This window comes from Falco rusticolus, chromosome 8, assembly GCF_015220075.1.
Source record: "Falco rusticolus isolate bFalRus1 chromosome 8, bFalRus1.pri, whole genome shotgun sequence".
NCBI classification, from domain to species: domain Eukaryota; kingdom Metazoa; phylum Chordata; class Aves; order Falconiformes; family Falconidae; genus Falco; species Falco rusticolus.
In genome coordinates, this window is record NC_051194.1 from 28,328,652 (window position 1) to 28,346,528 (window position 17,877).

The 17,877-nt window shown below is 40.8% G+C and overlaps 1 protein-coding gene across 1 annotated transcript in view; it reads left to right on the forward strand.

The window, feature by feature from the left end:
• LOC119152354 (von Willebrand factor D and EGF domain-containing protein-like) overlaps positions 1 to 17,877 on the forward strand; it is a 185,793-nt gene that overhangs the window by 146,364 nt on the left and 21,552 nt on the right. The window contains exons 23-25 of the mRNA XM_037397521.1: positions 547 to 642; positions 3,581 to 3,676; positions 5,274 to 5,369. Coding sequence (XP_037253418.1) covers positions 547 to 642; positions 3,581 to 3,676; positions 5,274 to 5,369 — 288 coding nt within the window. The remainder of the gene's footprint in view (positions 1 to 546; positions 643 to 3,580; positions 3,677 to 5,273; positions 5,370 to 17,877) is intronic.

Sequence of the window (17,877 nt, forward strand, 5' to 3'; positions counted from 1 at the left end):
ATATCAATTTTTCTGCATAACAATGCCTCTGGAAAAACAAACAAACAAGCAAAAATGTCCATGTCATCCAGAGTAACTTTTATGAAATTCAAGGTTATGTGAGTGAATGCAGTAATACTAATTTTGAGAACACAAAAAGGCAATCATACCTATTAGGAGTCACGTTACTGTGCAATACAAGTTATGAAAGAGGTTCAATAAAGAGAGCATCTGGGGAAAAAAATCAGCCTTCATACCCTTCTACGTTAGCTGAATGGCAAAACATATGCAGTTCCATTATTACAGTCCTCACTGCTCATTTAAATATCAGGTCGCCTTTGACAGGGCTATAATTCTATCTCTGAACCAGAGTAGCTAGAATGCTTAAAAAGCAAGGAATTTTAGATGCAAGACGTCTGGTAGAGAAAGAAATCCAAGGAAAGGGACAGATCATCCATCAGTTTACTTCTTTAACTCATACCATTAGTTATTTGCTGTGATAGACCAGCTTTAGGATCTGCATCATTATTACTGAAATGAGATTTTGATCCTCTGCGTATTTTCCAGTGGTGTGTAACAGACACTGCCACAATGGCGGGGTCTGTGTGTCGCCAGACGAGTGCAAATGCAGAAAGGGATGGAGCAGCCCTTCTTGCGAAACGGGTAAGAGGTTAGAAATGACTGGTCTCTCATGTCTTTTGCTGCCTGACATCCATGTGGTTCTCACAACTCAGCAGTCAGACTTGAAATTGCTTGAAGAATTAAATCACAAGAGCAGGAAACCTAGTAAAGGGCAAAACCTTGGAAGTCTTTGAGTTTATGTAAGTATTCATAAGTGTATATGTTTATCTAAATCTCAGGATCACTCAGAGGAAACCCACAAACAAAACCTTTTTGCAGCTTTTTAAGCTTGTGTGATTCTGGAGTTTATTTTTAGCATGTGGCAAAAATAAATACATTTAAAAAGCTCTTCACCATTTCAGAAGTTACAGCCTTACTAGGTGGCTTCTGCAAATGAGAACAATTCTCACTGGGACTTTGGAGATAGCGTTGATTTTCAGTCTCAGCTGCCGTGGACATAACCTCAGTCTTTGCTGGTCTTGTTCACGGATTGCCCCGCAAGGGCAGGGATGAGGGATGTGCAGCAATCCGCATTGCTCGCCACCTGTGCACCTTCCCGTTTTCATTGCTTTGAACCCTATGCATTTCCCTCAAGGTACTATGGTGGAGTAGAAAAAAAAAGTTTGGCTTTTGTTGAGTTTTAATGGCATGCCGTCAAATCTGAACTTAAAACACAGCTTATGGAGACAGCAATAGAAGGAGGCCAGTTTAAGTTAGGATAAGAACATAAGCAAGCAAATATGACTTCTGCTGCGAAGTTAGCGACTATCCATACGCACTTCTAGTACTGCATAGTCTAAGGAACAAAAGCAAACTTAGAAAGCTAAGCTGTTGGAAACTGAGACTGACTACTCCGATTTTTGTGGTCCAGTTCCTGGGTTCAGCTTTGCCATCCCAGAAGATGGCTTGTGACTGTGCAAGACAGAACAAAAGCAAGTTTGCAAGGAGAGCGTAACTGTTCACCCCCTAACGTTAAACATCCTGCTACTGCCAGAATTCACTCTGCTCCTCCTGCCTGCATCTCGTACTCACAGAGTACCTACAAAAGGCATCCACAGAAGTGTGCATGCGCAGGGAAAAGCCACCTCCACCCATCAGTACAAAATGACGAGGTGAGGATTGGAAGTAGGTACCTATTTCTAGTCAGGACTCCTAGTTTTGAACCCTCTTTTGAATTGATACAGCTCAGACCTTCCCCCCAGGGTCTAAGCACTAAAAGCTGGAGTACGTATTTTTCTTCCAAAGGCAGAGCAACTACAGCACTCACCTGGGACAAGGCATGCAAAATAGTGACATGTTAAAAGCAGCAAGAATGAGGAACACCTTAATCAGTGCCAAACCTCAAGGCTATGGAGGCAGTGTGCCTCTGCCATGGTGAATGTTAAATGACTAGGACACCTCCAGCCTACATTACCTTCGCTGGCAGGTGAGAGATGTCATTTTAACCTCCATCTCCTGGAGACTGCTCTTCCTGTAAGTGTTGAAATGACAAACCTATTGAAGACACATAAATTAACCAGGCTAAGATCCATGGTAAATGACTGGGATTGCCTCGAGCTATTCTGGTTCCCACTATCTCCTCTTTTTCCTCCTGGAGATTGCTCTTCTTGAGTTCTGCAAATTTATATTGGGGTGGCTTTAAACAGGATTATTCCAAGAGGAGGACAAGCAACAGCAGCAGAAGCAGTAATTTCCAACCCAGAGCAACAGCAGCAGGATTTGTTTGTCTGCCAGTACCTCGGGTGGAAGGCTCACCTCTCCAGCACCATTTCATGTGCACTACACAGAGTATTTTGTGGATACTGTTGTGGTTCCTCCTCAGGTGATATGACAGGCATCTCTGGATGAACTCAGATAGAGGAGAAAAAAAAAAAAAAAGGACTTAAGGCACGTTAAGGCACTTTACCAATGGAAATACAAACACTGACAGAGTGTGGACATCTGTTAACTAGCTAGAATAATAGGGCAACAAATCCAAATTCTCCATTAGCAAGGAACGAAGTCCATTTTGACTTCAGAAGTTATTGCTGTTTATTCAGAAAAGCTCTCATCTAGACTACAATTTCACTTTTTTTTCTTTTCCCAAATTGACATTTTATTTCTCCTTTAGTTCACCGGAAACATTTTAGTGACTCTTAATTTATTTAAGATTAAATGTATTTAATTTATTTAACGGGCTACTCTGTGAAATACTGGAAGACAAAGGGAATAGAAGGAGAAAGACTGCTTTAAAGTGTCGCTCTGCTTTACAATGAAAACTTTATCAGATTCCTTATTCTTCACACACTAACTTCCCAACTAAACTAATCTGCAATTCTAATATTTTTCCTTTTTTTTCAACAGTCAGGTACTTGCTGCATAGAAATATGCAAGCCTGTTTAATTCCTAATGCCTATTACATCATTTACAGTAATAACAGATAAATAAAGAAGCAAAGGGAGCTCAGCCAGTGGCTTTGTTGGTGGTGCACGAGCCAATATGTTGCTGGAAGCGGCATTTAAATGAGACAGAACAAAGGGAAGTTTTGTGGTGCATAACTCTTCAACTTCGCAGAAATGCCATGATGGTCTGCTGCACTCAGACAAAGCAGCAAATGGTTAATATCTCATCTCCAGGTTATCCAGGCTCTGAGCAATGTGACTGCATTTTACTACCTTGGGATCGTGTTTGGTGAGGATGCTGCAATGGAAGCAAATGAACTGTACAAATCAAAGGAGGACATCAGAAATAAACTATTAAATTATATTTTATTTCATCCCCCAAGCTATGCTAAAACACCACTGAAACGCTCCCACTGTGTCGACAATGAATAAATACTGCAGCACAACTGACCAGCAAGGACTGTGTGAAATTTATCACAGTATTATTAGAATTGTTTAGTCCAATGACATGTGCAGCAACAAAAGAGAGCCTACTATAAAAAAAAAAAAAAAAAGAAAATTATTAGAGGTTCACAGAGTTGTCTTATATCCACATACAGCCATGTGCAATCCTGTGTGCTTGAACGGAGGAATCTGCGTACGGCCAAATACGTGTACGTGTCCTTACGGTTTCTATGGGCCACAGTGCCAGAGAGGTAAGAATGTTCTATTTATCATCTTGATAAAGGATTCAGGCTTAAAATATAAACAGCAGCCTATATCATTACCTGCCCCTGCATGAAGTATATCCAGAGACTTTCCTTGCCATAACTCCCTCTGTGCTATTTTGATGTTATAGTCTGTCGTCAGTCCGCATTATATTGTTCTTAATGGTATATGTGAAGGAGTAAGCATTTATGATGACATTAATGATAACTAAACAATTAATCTAAAACTGTCTGAAGCCAGTGATATTACTAATTAGCAACTATTCAATTAATCGTTAAAGCATGGCTCTTCATTCATTTTGTGAACTCTATATTGTGCACTTAATGCATTTCAGAGCCAGATGATAATTTGTCTTCAAATGGGGCTCACAATATCACCTACTTGACCATCCCAGAGTGTAATGGATGGAAGACTTCTACAGAACTTCTTCAGATCCCCGCTCAGAGATCTGATCAAATATTGCTCTGCCAAACATAGAGTGGGACCTGGTTTTGGGTCCCTGTCCTAAAGGGGAGAGCTCTAAGCTAAGGCTAACAGTATCTTGGGCTTCTTGCTCACTTTGTGCTGCAGAAGTCAAATTAATGAATGCTTTAACTACCCACTAGCTCAGGCAGAATAGACAGGAACTTATGTTTAGGACTCAAATACCTGGGAGACCCCTGGTCATTTTTTGAGCATGGCTCTAATAACCCCTCCTGAATCTGGGAATGTAAATACACTCTTTCTACCAAACCTAAACTATCTCAATAAGAAATTTTCTTTTTTCTTTCCCTCATTCTTTTGTTTCCTTGGAGTTCCTAGATGAATGCTATTCCAATGCATATTTTTACAAGTGAATGATTCACACACAAAAATCTAATTGCAAATGGAGCTTGCTGGAAGCTCTTTGGGTTTGTGATGCTGGGGGTAAAGGAGAGAATGAAAATGATACAGACTCTGTAATTTGATGCTCATTCTTTTCAGGTTCAACATGGAAGGTGATTTTCAACATCTAGGTGATTTGAAATGTTTATCCTTGTTATGGTTTAGACAGAACTAAAGTTGAAAATGAATATCCACATTTGTAGGATATGGAAGTGATGGGGGAGGTAGTGGATGAATGCAGAAGAAAAGCAAAGCCCTTCCTTCAGCTTCATTGAGAAAGGGGGAGAGATAGCACCAAAGCCAAAGCAAAGCCCTTCCTTCTGCTTCATTGAGAAAGGGGGAGAGAGAGCACCAAAGCCAAGCTTGCAAATATCAAACACCAATCTACAGTGGAAGTGCAGAAGCCCTTGAAGAAGCATTTTAGTTAGAGTGTTAAAAACCCAAGAGATTCTCCAGAATACAGACCACTTAATTGCAGGTATCTAAAAGAGACCCTTAGGTGCTAGGAGTTCTTTCCACAAACAAGGGAGAATCAGGATCTCCAGCTTGGCATCTGCTCAAATCACCCTTTGGAGAGACACCTTCTCTACCCCGATTAAAGAAAAAAGCCCCTGCAGACAGGCCTCCCATCACAGACACCTGAATAAGGAGCCTGAATTTAGGCAACATTGATCCCCTGTGTGATTTCAGTGCACAAAATGTTTGCTTTCCTTTCACTAGCTGTTTGCATCCCCCCTTGTAAGAATGGTGGTCACTGTGTTCGGACCAATGTGTGCTCCTGTACCGAGGGCTACACTGGAAGAAGGTGTCAGAAAAGTAAGTTACAAACTTCTCTTTGTTTTCCAATGTCCTCTGACTCACGAACAGCTTCTCTCCTTATTGTGCATGTTCAACAGAATATTTAGTCTGCATTTATGCCATGATCTCTTATATTTCTATCAGGACACATTTAGCACTACATTATGTCTAAAATCAACTTGTTATTTAGAATAGCATTAAGTCAAGTCAGTGTTGGGAGTAGAACATTTTACTAGAATCCTCTTTAAGCATTTCAGGCATTTAGAATGAGTAATCCTTCTACCTGGAGATGGATTCATTTTTTTGCATTAAAGATTTTTGGTTGAAAAAGCCAAAGGTATAGTAGCTGACTGGGATCCTTAAAATATTAGAACATCATACCTCTAGCTTAATTAAGACAGTTGGTTAATAACACTTCAGCCTTGTCTTTGTTCTTGTCACTGAAAAATCCCTCTTCACCTTGGCATCAGTTTCAATACTCAACTCTTCTATTCTTCTGGGGAAATAGGTTATTTTGGCACTTTGTCAGACTCTATTGCTCAACAAAATCTGTCACCCAGGGAGTTTAGGATATGTATGTGTCCTGGCTTCAGCTAGGACAGAGTTAATTTTCTTCCTAGTAGGTGATCCAGTGTTTTGGATTTAGGATGAGAACAGTGTTGATAACACACTGCTGGTTTATTTGTTGCCAGGTAATGTTTATATTAAGTCAAGGACTTTTCAGCATCTCATGCCCTGCCGAGCAAGAAGGCTGGAGGGGCAGAAGAAGCTGGGAGGGGACACAGCCAGGACAGATGACCCAAACTGGCCAAAGGGATATTCCATACCATAGAACATTGTGCTTAGTATAGAAACTAGGGGGAAAGCTGGCTGGGCACTGGTCAGCAAGTAGTGAGCAACTGCATTGTGCATCTCTTGCTTTGTATATTCTAATTCTTTTATTCTTATCAGTATCATTATCATTATTACTTCTATTATTGTTTTCTTCCTTTTCTGTCCCATTAAATTGTCTTTATGGCAACCCACAAGTCTGCTCGCTTTTACTCTTCTGATTCTCTCCCCCATCCCACTGGCAGGGGAGTGAGCGAGTGGCTGTGTGGGGTTTCATTGCCAGCTGAGCTTAAACCCCGACAGTATGTGAAAACTTTTTTTTATTATTATTATTTCTTAACCAGTTTGAAATTGGCAAAAGGGGAGCTGTGAAAACAACCATTCTTGGCAGGAAGAATCTGTATGTTTCCAGAGCACTTTATGTCTCTCGCACACAGAGAAAAAAAAGCTAGTAAAAAAATTCCTTCCAGCAACAAAAGCCTTCTCAATCCCCGCACTCCTCTTCTTCAGCAGGCAGAATCACAATGCACAGTTCTGCCTGGCTGCAAAGTACACAATTGAATAGTCTGTTCTGGCAGGAACAAGCTGGAGGGAAGAAAGGAGGAAAAAACCTTATGCTTGGCATCTTGTTTTTGAGGTTAGGGAACATTAGAAAAGCGCTGTTTCCAGCTTTACACATACTACCACGTCTCCAGACAGATCAAGGAAAAAAGAGGCGATCACGACTGCAGCCTCGCAAAGCACTCCCCTAAATTTTCCAACTGCTACCAACACGCAGCACCACTTTCGAAAAGTTTATGAGGTTTTGTTGCCCAGCTTGGTATAATCTTTTTCCAAGAAGTTTTCTGGTATAATGAAAACGGGGTTTTTCTGCCCAATCTCAGCCTCCATTCTACCTCAACTACCATTATATAGTCTGATTTATTTAGCCTAGCATTATAAAAACTTAGATAAAGGACCTATGTCTGTAATGAATGAAGAGAAACATGATTAAGTAGAAGGCAAATACTACTATTCACTTACTCTTACTGGCCACTGACTGTTAATAGGTAAAAAATGTTGAGTAACGTGTTTCTTTTTCCTTGCTTAAAATCAACTGCACATGGAATGACTGTCATGAGCCACAGAAAGAAATAGGTTATTCACAAGGTTTTCACACCAAGCGGTGGCTATAACAGCTGTATGTCTTATCACCATTGTCATATGAAATAGCTTCTCTCTTCTTTGCTGGAGGATCCAGGTTTCTCCGCTTCTCTGGAGCAAAGGACTGCAGGACACATGGCAGAAGAAAGTCTCAGCTGACCTCTGCAAACCTTCCCCCACAAACTAAATGGAGAAAACCAGTACTCCCATCAGCTGGAGGCTTCTCCCAGTCCCATACATCTCAGAGTTCCAATGCAAAAGGCATTTCATACCTTTTTCTAGGCATGATTTTATATCGTTTTCAACCAGACATTGACCTGATTGATGGATTGATGAACATATGTGGCATACACTTAAAGGCTACGAGTAATGTAGACACATGCTCCTAACTCTTTTACACATACACACATGAAAAAGTGGAAAAATAAATTCCTAGCATGAAGAAGTTTCACTACTCGACCCCTTTTTCTTAAATAAAACATATAAAAAATACCACAACATCCATTTGATGTTCCAAAAAGAACTAATATATCATGTAGCTCATTCTGTCTCAGTTGCAGTGTCACTAGCACTATATATATATATATGTATTTATACATTTATCAATTTACTTTTGATAGTCCTGAAGTGACTTGGGCCACTGACTCTAGATATGAGAGCAGTGCCATGGGTTGTGTGGCTGAGTGCTCAGAAACCCAGCTGGGAGGCGACCCACACAGTGCTTCTGCTAACCTTCCTAGGAAGGGCAGGGCAAGAAGGAATCAGAAAAAACCAGTAAATTTCTACCTTTACAGGGAGGGTTTTCTCTGGATTTGAGCATCTTTTCTGCTTGCTTTTAAGGACCTCACATAACCCAGCTGCACCCTGAGTAGCACAGGGTATTACAAATTGCACTGAAGTGTAATATCCTTACACAAAGAGTAAGGAAAAGACAGACGTATATGGCAATAGTAAAACTGTAATTAGATATAAAGTTTACTGGAAGTTTAGCACTTCAACAGCTTCCATTTGCATATCACCTGGGCAACATACCACATTTTCCAAGGAACCATGAGAGGTGAACCTATGGCTCAAATCATAGCTCAGTGGTGTCTAACCTGGAGCTGCCAGGTTACCCCACACTGAGAAACGTACAGGTGGCTTAGCCAAAATGAGGAGTGGGACAACGCCAAGAAAAACAATTCCTTGTGAATGGTTTTATTGTTATTTTCATTCTTCTTCGCTTTCTGAATATGAATGAGCTGTGTCTTGCATCCTTTTACACTTCTAGTACAGTTTCAAAAACAAGGCAGCTTTACCACGTACACTCACGTACTCACTCACACTGAATCTCTAATCTTAGAAATTCTGGGTGGGTGTTATTACCTGCCTAATAAAACTTATCAAGATAGAGCAAGTAAACTTAAGACTAAGAAAGGCAAGTCTGAAGAAGTTTCCTACCCATGTATTACATACAGAGCAGCCTCACATTTTTGATCTTTAGTTTGGGAAATTTCCTGTGAACCATAAAAACTGAGAAATAGTCTTTTCAGAAACTGATCTGAACAAAAATATTACCTTCCTGAACCTGCAGTGAATGCTTGAAATTGGCAGTCTTTTCATTTTTGTCATTGTTTATACATAGCAGTAGGCAGGTTTTGCACACTTACCTCTGAAACCTACTAATAATCATCTGAACCACGTGAGCAAACCTTCAGATTTCAGCTTTGGTATGCTCCGCAGCAGAGTTTAGAGCAAGGGGAAAATTCCCTGCCATGCACAGCCCTGATTACAGTAGTGATGCTCCAGTTTCCAGGCTCATGGTGCCATAACACACTTCTGGATGACCTCTTTGATGGAGCTACGTCAGGGAAGCCAGAAGCACTTGTATGCCCATCTTGGAGATAATTCACACATTAGGGTTGTTCCTAAGGTGTGAATCCAAGTGTCTTGCAATCCAGATGTAAGTAGCAGCTGGTCAAGTGGGACAGACATTTGTCCTTGTGATGAGGCAATAAAATAAGAATAATAATAGTTGTGGGTGTTTCTCCAGCAATTAAAGCTCAGAAGTACTTCTTTCATCTCAACAGATACCATAAAAAGGCACCTTAACATCCACAAGTGAAATAACTGAATAAAGAGCTCACTCTAATTGCATAATTGTGATAGCAGGTTTATGAAGTTTTTTCTAGGTAGAAACAGTGTTTAGAGGCAAAGATAAAAATCAGCCAAATCAGGTTTTTGGTCACTTACCTCTTGGATATTTTGGAATGTTTTCCACTGCTTTTAGACATTTCTCTTTCCTTCTTAATATCTCACCTGCACGGACAGAGAAACAAAAGCTTCTGTTTGCTTTTGGCAGCTGCAGATTCTCAATTGAAGGAGATAATTAAAACTAAGAGCCACAGCAGCCAATCAAAGACAGGTTATTTCTAAACCAAACCCAAACACACTCTTGGATGCCTTAGGATATTCACTTCTATCCCAGTACAGTTTGGCATTTCGGATACTCTCTGCCTGACACCCAAAAATGTGCAGGACAGAGCAGCACCACATCTTTGCCACTGGGGCTTCCTCTTCATTGCCTCCTCAGCGTACAGAGAAAGGCATTCAGCCTGAAAGTTTGTGTTTGTTTTGTACGTAAATAAACATCGTCTCAAAAAACCCCATGTAAATCAACAAGGTCTGATTGGCTGCCAGCTGAAATCGAAGGTTTGCCTGGTGTGCTGGCTGATAAATAAGCACCTGGTGATTATGCAAACCAGACACCCGCACCCAGGACGAGCGGGTGTCAGAGCTGACAGTGAAATGTGCGGTTATGCCTCAGCAATTGTATAACCTCGTATCCTCGCTCGCTACACATTGTTTTCGGTGTAATCAGTCTGGCTGAGTGGAAAGAGGCAAATGCTGGCAGTACCTCAAGATAAAATATATTTCTGAATCAACTTTGCATCAAACAAATGTACTCAGCATTAATACTAAAGAAAAGCTATTCACGTGTGGGTTTAAGTTCCCTTTTGAAAAATGTGCAGTTGTAACAATGCTGGCTATCACTCCTGTTCACGAGGCTTTAAAGCAGCGTTTACGCCAATTTCTACCACAGCCTTAAAAAAATTATAAACAAAACAAACTGATTAAGTTTCATTTATTTACGACATGCATTTTCATAGGACTGTTTTACAAACGGCTCTGAAAAAAAGGAAAATAAAAGCTGAGTTTTCTTATGAACGGTTGGAGCAAAGAGAAGGGGCGGGGGGGAAGAAGAGAGATTCACGGGACCACGCGTTTATCCCTTCTCTAGCGAGTTCATCTCGGAGCGAAAAGGCAAGCCACAGCTCCCTCTGGAGCTCATCAGCAAGCAAAGGTCACAGGAGAACAGGGCTGAACATCCTTCTCCTCCTCCAGAACAGGAGGCACACCTGCAGCCTGCCCCGTGGCAGGGTACCTGCTCGCCCCCCCCTTGGCAGCCAGCTAGCTGCAGCGTGCCTACGGTTTAAAACAAAGAGCGTGTTTCGGCATGCATCTATTTCATTGCATCAGGCTGAATCCTGCCGACTTTCTATCACATAAATCATCATGCTGACATTGGGACTTTGCAGATTGGATCTCAAAGTTGGTAGATAACTGTTTCTCCATTTCAGTAATTCCTGCAGGCAGGATTTATAGCCAATACACAGTGCACAATATAACTCACGGTCATTCTTCCAGCTCTGCTTGCTCCTTTCCCTCTCCCCCTTCCTTTTTCCTTCCCGGTACCATGAGGACTTTACTTGCATGAGAGCTAGAGGCAAACTAATTGGAAATGTGAACACTGCGTTTCAAAGGCAGTTTTTGCTAAGCAATGTCACATTGTGAAAGTCACCAATTTCCCATATCCCAGCCTTCTCACGTAACGTTTCTGTAGATTACTGCCTTGCCAGCTGCAGAAGCAGGAAGTTTTACTGCTCAACAAAACAAACTTCTATGGAATTGTCATCTTGACAAGGGGTGATATAGTCTTTGGAATAACTTCAGGGTAGACAGATTGACTTAAGCTCTCTAAAATCAGCCAGTTTACAAAACAGAGGTCCAACGTCCCCTCCTACACAACTAAGCAGGGAACACTCCACGTATCTCATCTAAATGGATGGAGTAATAGTTTGCATTAGACTTGCTTTTCATATGTCAAGGAAGTGCTTAGAGGCAACAACTATTTGTCTAAGATTTCTGAATAGCCAATATCCTTGGACAGTGGGTGTTTGGAAATAAAGAGTTTCTCATAGCAGAGAGACTTGTAACTTACTGCTAAAAGCATTAGTTTTGCAACAGAAGCAGAAAGATAGGCAGGTTGGCTTGTTGACTGGTTGGTACACAGTCTGGAGACATAGGAAAAGGAAGCACTGGTCTCAGTTCTTACTTGATTTTCCAGCCCATGTAACAGAATAGGTTCATATTAGATGTCATCTTCCTTCCTTGGGCAGGAAATACAACGGAAGACAATGAAAAAAAAATAAAATCAGGGCTACTGTGGTCTTTCCCATTCAGCTGAACACAAGATGATCCATGCATCTTGCCTGGGGGGAACAGGGAGAGCTCGAACTACCCGGAGAAAAGCCAAACAGGAGACAATGACTCAAGAACAACCTGGTTTGTGGTCTGTTTTCACAGCAGTGCTCCTCTCTGCTCACTTGCAGTAAGGATTTGTGACAAAACCATTAGTTGGCCTTGCTTCAAAGCTAAATTTTGTTCATATAAGTAGCTGATGTATTATTTTAATAGGGGTCTTGAGTACATGCAGTTGTCTAAATTTATTTCACAGGAAGAGAGCAAGAACATTTCTGGGTAAGAACTGAATATATATCCTAAATAAACCCAAAAGTCTTATTAATTTTTTATTCATTCCATAAGCAAAACGTTCACAGACTAGAGCATGAATTTTACTATAGTAGAAAATCTACGTTTCGAATCAGTATTTCTTTACTTGTTTCTTAAAGGCACTAAAGAAGTGGTAGGTCTGCTGCTGTATGTAGAGACATACAGTACATAAAAAGGGCAGGGATTCCTGAATTACTGCATTTCTCTTGCAGTGGGCTTCCATGTGAAGATAACTGGTTTTTTCCACTAATTGATTTAAGAAACAAGGAAGAAAAAAAATGGGGGGGGTGTCTATTTTTAATGAAAATATTTTTTTAATGTCTCTGAAAAAAGGGGCATGGGATCTACCACTTGAAAAGCCCAGAGGACAGCAAATTCTGGAGAATAACATTGCCTATTTAGCCACAAAAACACCTTGGCAAGACAATCCTCTCGAGCATCAATTCCCAAGTAAGCCTTAGGTTACTTTCTAAAAGAGATAATAGCAGAATGACTAACAGATTAGTGCAGTGCCAATGCAGACAGTAACCCTCTTCTGTACCCCCTGACCAGGCTCCCACCTGAGGTCCTCGCTTTCCAGCTGGACCACAGTAGCCTGAGGCTCATCTTCTTGGCTTGAGACTGTGTCTCCCATGCCCCTGCTGTTCTCTTTGGTTACTTTGCCTGAATCTCCCTTTTCCTTTGTACAGATGAAAATAAAGCAAATTGCATCAAGCACAGGCTGAGCCCACTCAGCACAATGAAAACATGCCTAAATGGCAGGTCATACTGCAAGCACAGAAGCTGCAAAAATAATCAACAGAGGAAAACAACGTATATGAGAACCTTCTTTCACTTCTTAGTCAGGCATGACAAGAAAGCAGCTCAACAGAACAATTTATACACATGCTGCAACGCTTCACTGACCTAATAAAACACAGAGCATTCTTCAATGAAGAGAAAGTGTTACCAAACACAAGACCCTAACAAGATGGGAATATAAGCTGTGCTGAGAGTATACTTCACAATTCCCCACATTAATTATCTACTAACAGTTGCAAAGATGAGAAAAAAAGTTTAGCTATATTCTCTTCAAATTAATAGTGTTGGTATTGGTCTAAAACCAATCACTAAATGAGAAAAAGGTTTTGCTAATGATCTCAAAACACGTGCACCTGCACATGCTTATTTTGTTTATAGTGCCTTTCATTCTGAAAGATGCTGAAATGTTTTGTGGCTATCCAAACATCATACCACTGTATGTCTCAAAAGAGTTTCACTTGACAAGAGATAATGGGCAAAATGAAGATTGGGAGACCTAAAGGGAGAAATGTTTCTGTCCAAGGAGAGCACCGAGTCCCCTGTCTGTGTTGGGGTGACCATCCCTCATTGGTTTCCACAGCATCCTGAGGTTTAGGAGTCTTGCCTACCATACATTACCAGGGAATCTTTTGGAGGTACAGATGGAGAGATCAGGATCCTCTTTAAATGGTACCAAAAGTTATCATCTGATGAGAATGACATGACAGCAAACGAGCACAGTACATCACAAACCAACACTCAGAGTTTAGTCCAGCATCTCAGTAATTTTGCCATACATTATTATTTTTCCCGTTTTTCCTGAACTAATACCTAAACCAGATTTATTTCCTGTTTTAATGTCTCTAAAAGGCCCCATAGGTATATCAGAGTATGCATCAGAACAAAGAGCAGACATAATTAGGCAAAGCACTGGCATTGCACTATCTATATGGTCTACAATTTTTCAGAGCATTTTTTCTTCTCTAATGTGTGCTAGGTCATGCAAACTAACTCATATTGCTATACCCATGTAGTAAAGTGAATATATTATAAATGCAAACTGTCACCACACCCATCACAATTACATTTACAGCTCCCACTGTGTCTTGTAGTAATTTGTTCTCCCGCACTACATCCCTCAGAGGTTTCTACCAAATTATTTTTACTATTCAGAAAGGTAATTTATTGAAGAAATGCTTTGCATCTCTGTCAGAGATATGTGAAGCGAGAAATAGGGATGAGCAAACCTCAAAATGATTGGTAGCTTGATATGGATAAGGATCTAAATTTTAGAAGAACCTTGCACAAAAATTACAAACAATTTTATTACATGACAAGTATTCCTTCTTTTTAAAATTTAATCTGTGGCTATAATTACTGACATTCAGTGGATTGCACATCCGAGGGTACTCTGATAGACCTTAGAGAGAAAGTTATTTCTTTACTTACAAATCCAAATCAACATAGATGAGGAATTTCAGAGAAAAATCAAGCTCTGGAACAACATATGCGCCTAAAACTCAGCATGGGCAGAAGTAGTTTCTTACTGCCCTTGGAGGTAGAAAAAAGGGGACTAGAAATTGCTAGTGTCCCAAATCCATAACATGTTTTTCAGAGATATGTGCATCTGGGACCTTCACAGCAACAGATATATTGGTACATCCATCTCACTAATGATCTGTTGAGCATCAGTTATACCCTCTAAAGGGGAGAAGGACATTTTTTACCTCTACTAGTTCCTGCTAGTGTCAGGGCAGTAGAATCCACACAATGGTGCCCTTTGTTAGAAACACCCTTTTTGGCCAGAACACCCCCATTTTGTGATTCATTTTTTGAAAGGTTTAAAGATCATTCAGCAAGATCAAATCTTTATTTGGAACCTAGAAGCATCCAACCAATTGTTTCCTTACTGCAGTCAGGATAATGTTTCATTCGAGCAGCGCTGCTGGGATGCATAATGCATCCAGAGAGATGAGGAACCTTCTTTCCAGTCGAATAATTGAACCGTGCTATTTTTTGAAACTGCTGACCTGACCTCACAGTTCTCATCCTATGGAAAAGATCAGCAACATCCCTACGTTTTAAGGCTGCAGTCTCATGATTGTGCCGTTCCTGGCACAGACCTTCTGCTAGGTTTTTGTGCTTTATCAGTAGGTGATGTATATTACCTATAAACATTGGAAAAGGAGTAGAAGAGCCAGTTTTAACCCAAAACTCACTGCTTTCACATCTATGTGGTTTCATTTTTGTTCTCAGCTTAAGTTCTGTCATCTATATTTTCCTGACAAGACCAGTTGGTGTTATTTTTAAATCTGTCCCATGCTCTGCATCCTTACTGTGTCGTATCTCCCCAGCTACAGCTCTTTGTTTTTGAAAATGTCACACCAAATCAAGATAACCCCTAAGCAGAAGGGAGAAGAGGAACATTAAAACAACATGTACACATACAAAACCCAAAACTGCAACTGATCAAGCTTCCTGCTCCTCAAAAGAGGAGTAAACAAATCAAAATATGCGCTAGACCCACAGAGAAGCCAGTCCAAAACCAACACCAGCCAGAAATAAAAGCAGTGCCTGTGAATCCCAAATAAATGACAGCACAGGGGTGGTGATTTAAAGGACATGTTGAAGTCTGTATCTACCGGTAGGTGTTGTTTTGGCCGCATTTCTGTGTTCTTTGTTAGCAAGCTATAGCCTGATGCATTACCTTAGCTGGCCCACACAGATGTTACTGCTTGAGGCTATTTTCTCTCATCCCTCCGAATGCAGAATGCATCCGGAAGCAGGTCAATTTTCTTAGGTTCTACAGGGCACAAAAAAAAAAAAAACAAAAAACACACAACCAAAAAATTTGTCTTGAAAACTACATCTTCTAATCAGCACTGCAGTGTGATGCACTGCCTCAGCAGCAGCATGGCTTAGGATACATGATGATAAGTAATTGTAATTTTTGCTTCAGAAAGAAATAGTCTGGGCAGTCTTTCTCAGGAAAAGACATGGATGTTCAGCTGTGGCGAGGCATGTTCCTGGAACATTGTACAGGATCCCTTTCTGCCTAGATTTTAGGAGCTTGATTTAATATTCCCTCTGTTTTAACTTTAAGAGGCTGGTGATGAAGACTGTCTTATTTCAACAAAACTACAGGCTTTTCGCTACTTATTATTACCTACTTCTAGAGAGAGAAGATGTAATGAGTTACTTGCATGAAAAGGTGGCTTAGGTTCAACCTGAAAAGTTTTTGTCTGCTAAACCACAGAAACAGCGGGAGCCTGAGGGAAATCTCTGACTTCTTTTAATCACTGTAAGATAATCAGCAGATACTGCTGGCTAATATCGTGACTGTTTGTTAGAATAAGAGATTACTCTCAGTTGCTTCTAGCACGTGCAGCCTGGCAAACCATGCCCAGTGCCCAGCTTTGCCCCCAGTCCCTTTGGTTTTCACAGCAGAGATATTTTGCTTGACACTGTATGTTTTAGGGGAACCGTTCCTGTAAATCAACAGCAAGAAGGGCAGGCAAAGGAAGACACTGGAATTGTAGGTGTCCATCAGTGGGGCTACGTACACCAGGAGGACCTACTTGACTTTACACACAAAATTCAAGGTGTTGGTTGCTTTTTTTCTTAGAATTTTAATGACCACTGGAAATATTTATTTTGCAGGAAGATTCTTCCCCTTGGCTGACAAAGCAAGAGGTCTGACTACCTTAAAGATGTTAGGGCTGAACAGTTGAACTATGGAGCTCCGTGGAGGTTGATAAAGAGTTGCAAGCAGCACTTCACTGGGTCAAGTCAGCCTAGAGGGGATAAGCTATGAAAAGGGTCACAGGAAATTTTAAGTGATTGTAAGGTCAAAACGCATTAAAGGCATCAAAGAGAAATAGCTGCTGCATAAAACAGAAAACTTAGTGACTTGAGAGTGCCTTTCAGTGCACAGAATTGCGTATATTTTGTATGATGTTCTGTTCAACACCTATGTTTTATCTTAGCACCTTCAGCTGCTTCTTACCTTATCAAAATCAGCCCTCGCCTGAAATACAACACATACTCATGCTTTTTCTCTAACCTGCATTATCACCTTCAACACAGGCTTACTTTATCTAACTTACCAGTTTTGGAAAACATAAGATGGAAGTCCTTTCTAGTTTTAAACAGTGGCCTTATAGAATTGTGGTGCATTATAGAACTGAGTAACTATATTGCATATGAAATTATGTGCTTTGGTTCTTACTGAAGAGCACGGAAATGTTGACACTGACAGCAAAGGGGGTGGGACTAAGGGTTTAGTAATACTGAGTGCTGGCAAGCTTGCACCCAGAATGTGTCGATAGTCCAGGACTCTCCCTACCCCCAGTGATGTACCCTACCAGACTGCTGCAATGGGAAATAATGTGTTTATATCTGTGTCATTAGGGCTAATCCCCAAGGCAAGTGGAAAGCCTATCAATCTGCCGTTGTCTTTGGGTCAAGATGCCAAGCCTTTTTTAAAGGGAGGGGGAAAAAAAAAGAAACGTGAGTCTTTTCAAAGTCATGCCAGTGCCTGGGAGGATTACAATAATTCGATTTGCTCTCCTAGTGTCTGATAATTTATTTAGTTTTCCTGTGAGAGGCTGTAATATTTTTGTTTGCTATTTTGAAATTGGAGCTCCTCCACAGAGGCCAAGGAGTGGGACTAGAAAGGATCCAAACTAGTTATCATCAACAAACGTTGAAGTCTGTCTGATGGGTATTGAGATGGAATTGTATTTAAGCAAGCTAAAGAAAGGGAGAACAAGGTGGAGAAGTCAGACAGGAAAAGGGGAGAGATAACACTGCATTCATTGACACAGAGGTGCTGGTGAATTCCCTAGTAAGAAGAGAAAGTACCTGCCCTGGAGGGCCAGCAGGCAGAATTGCCCTCCCAGTTCAGAACAGTTTTGGTACTTCCCGTAGTTTGCTTTGA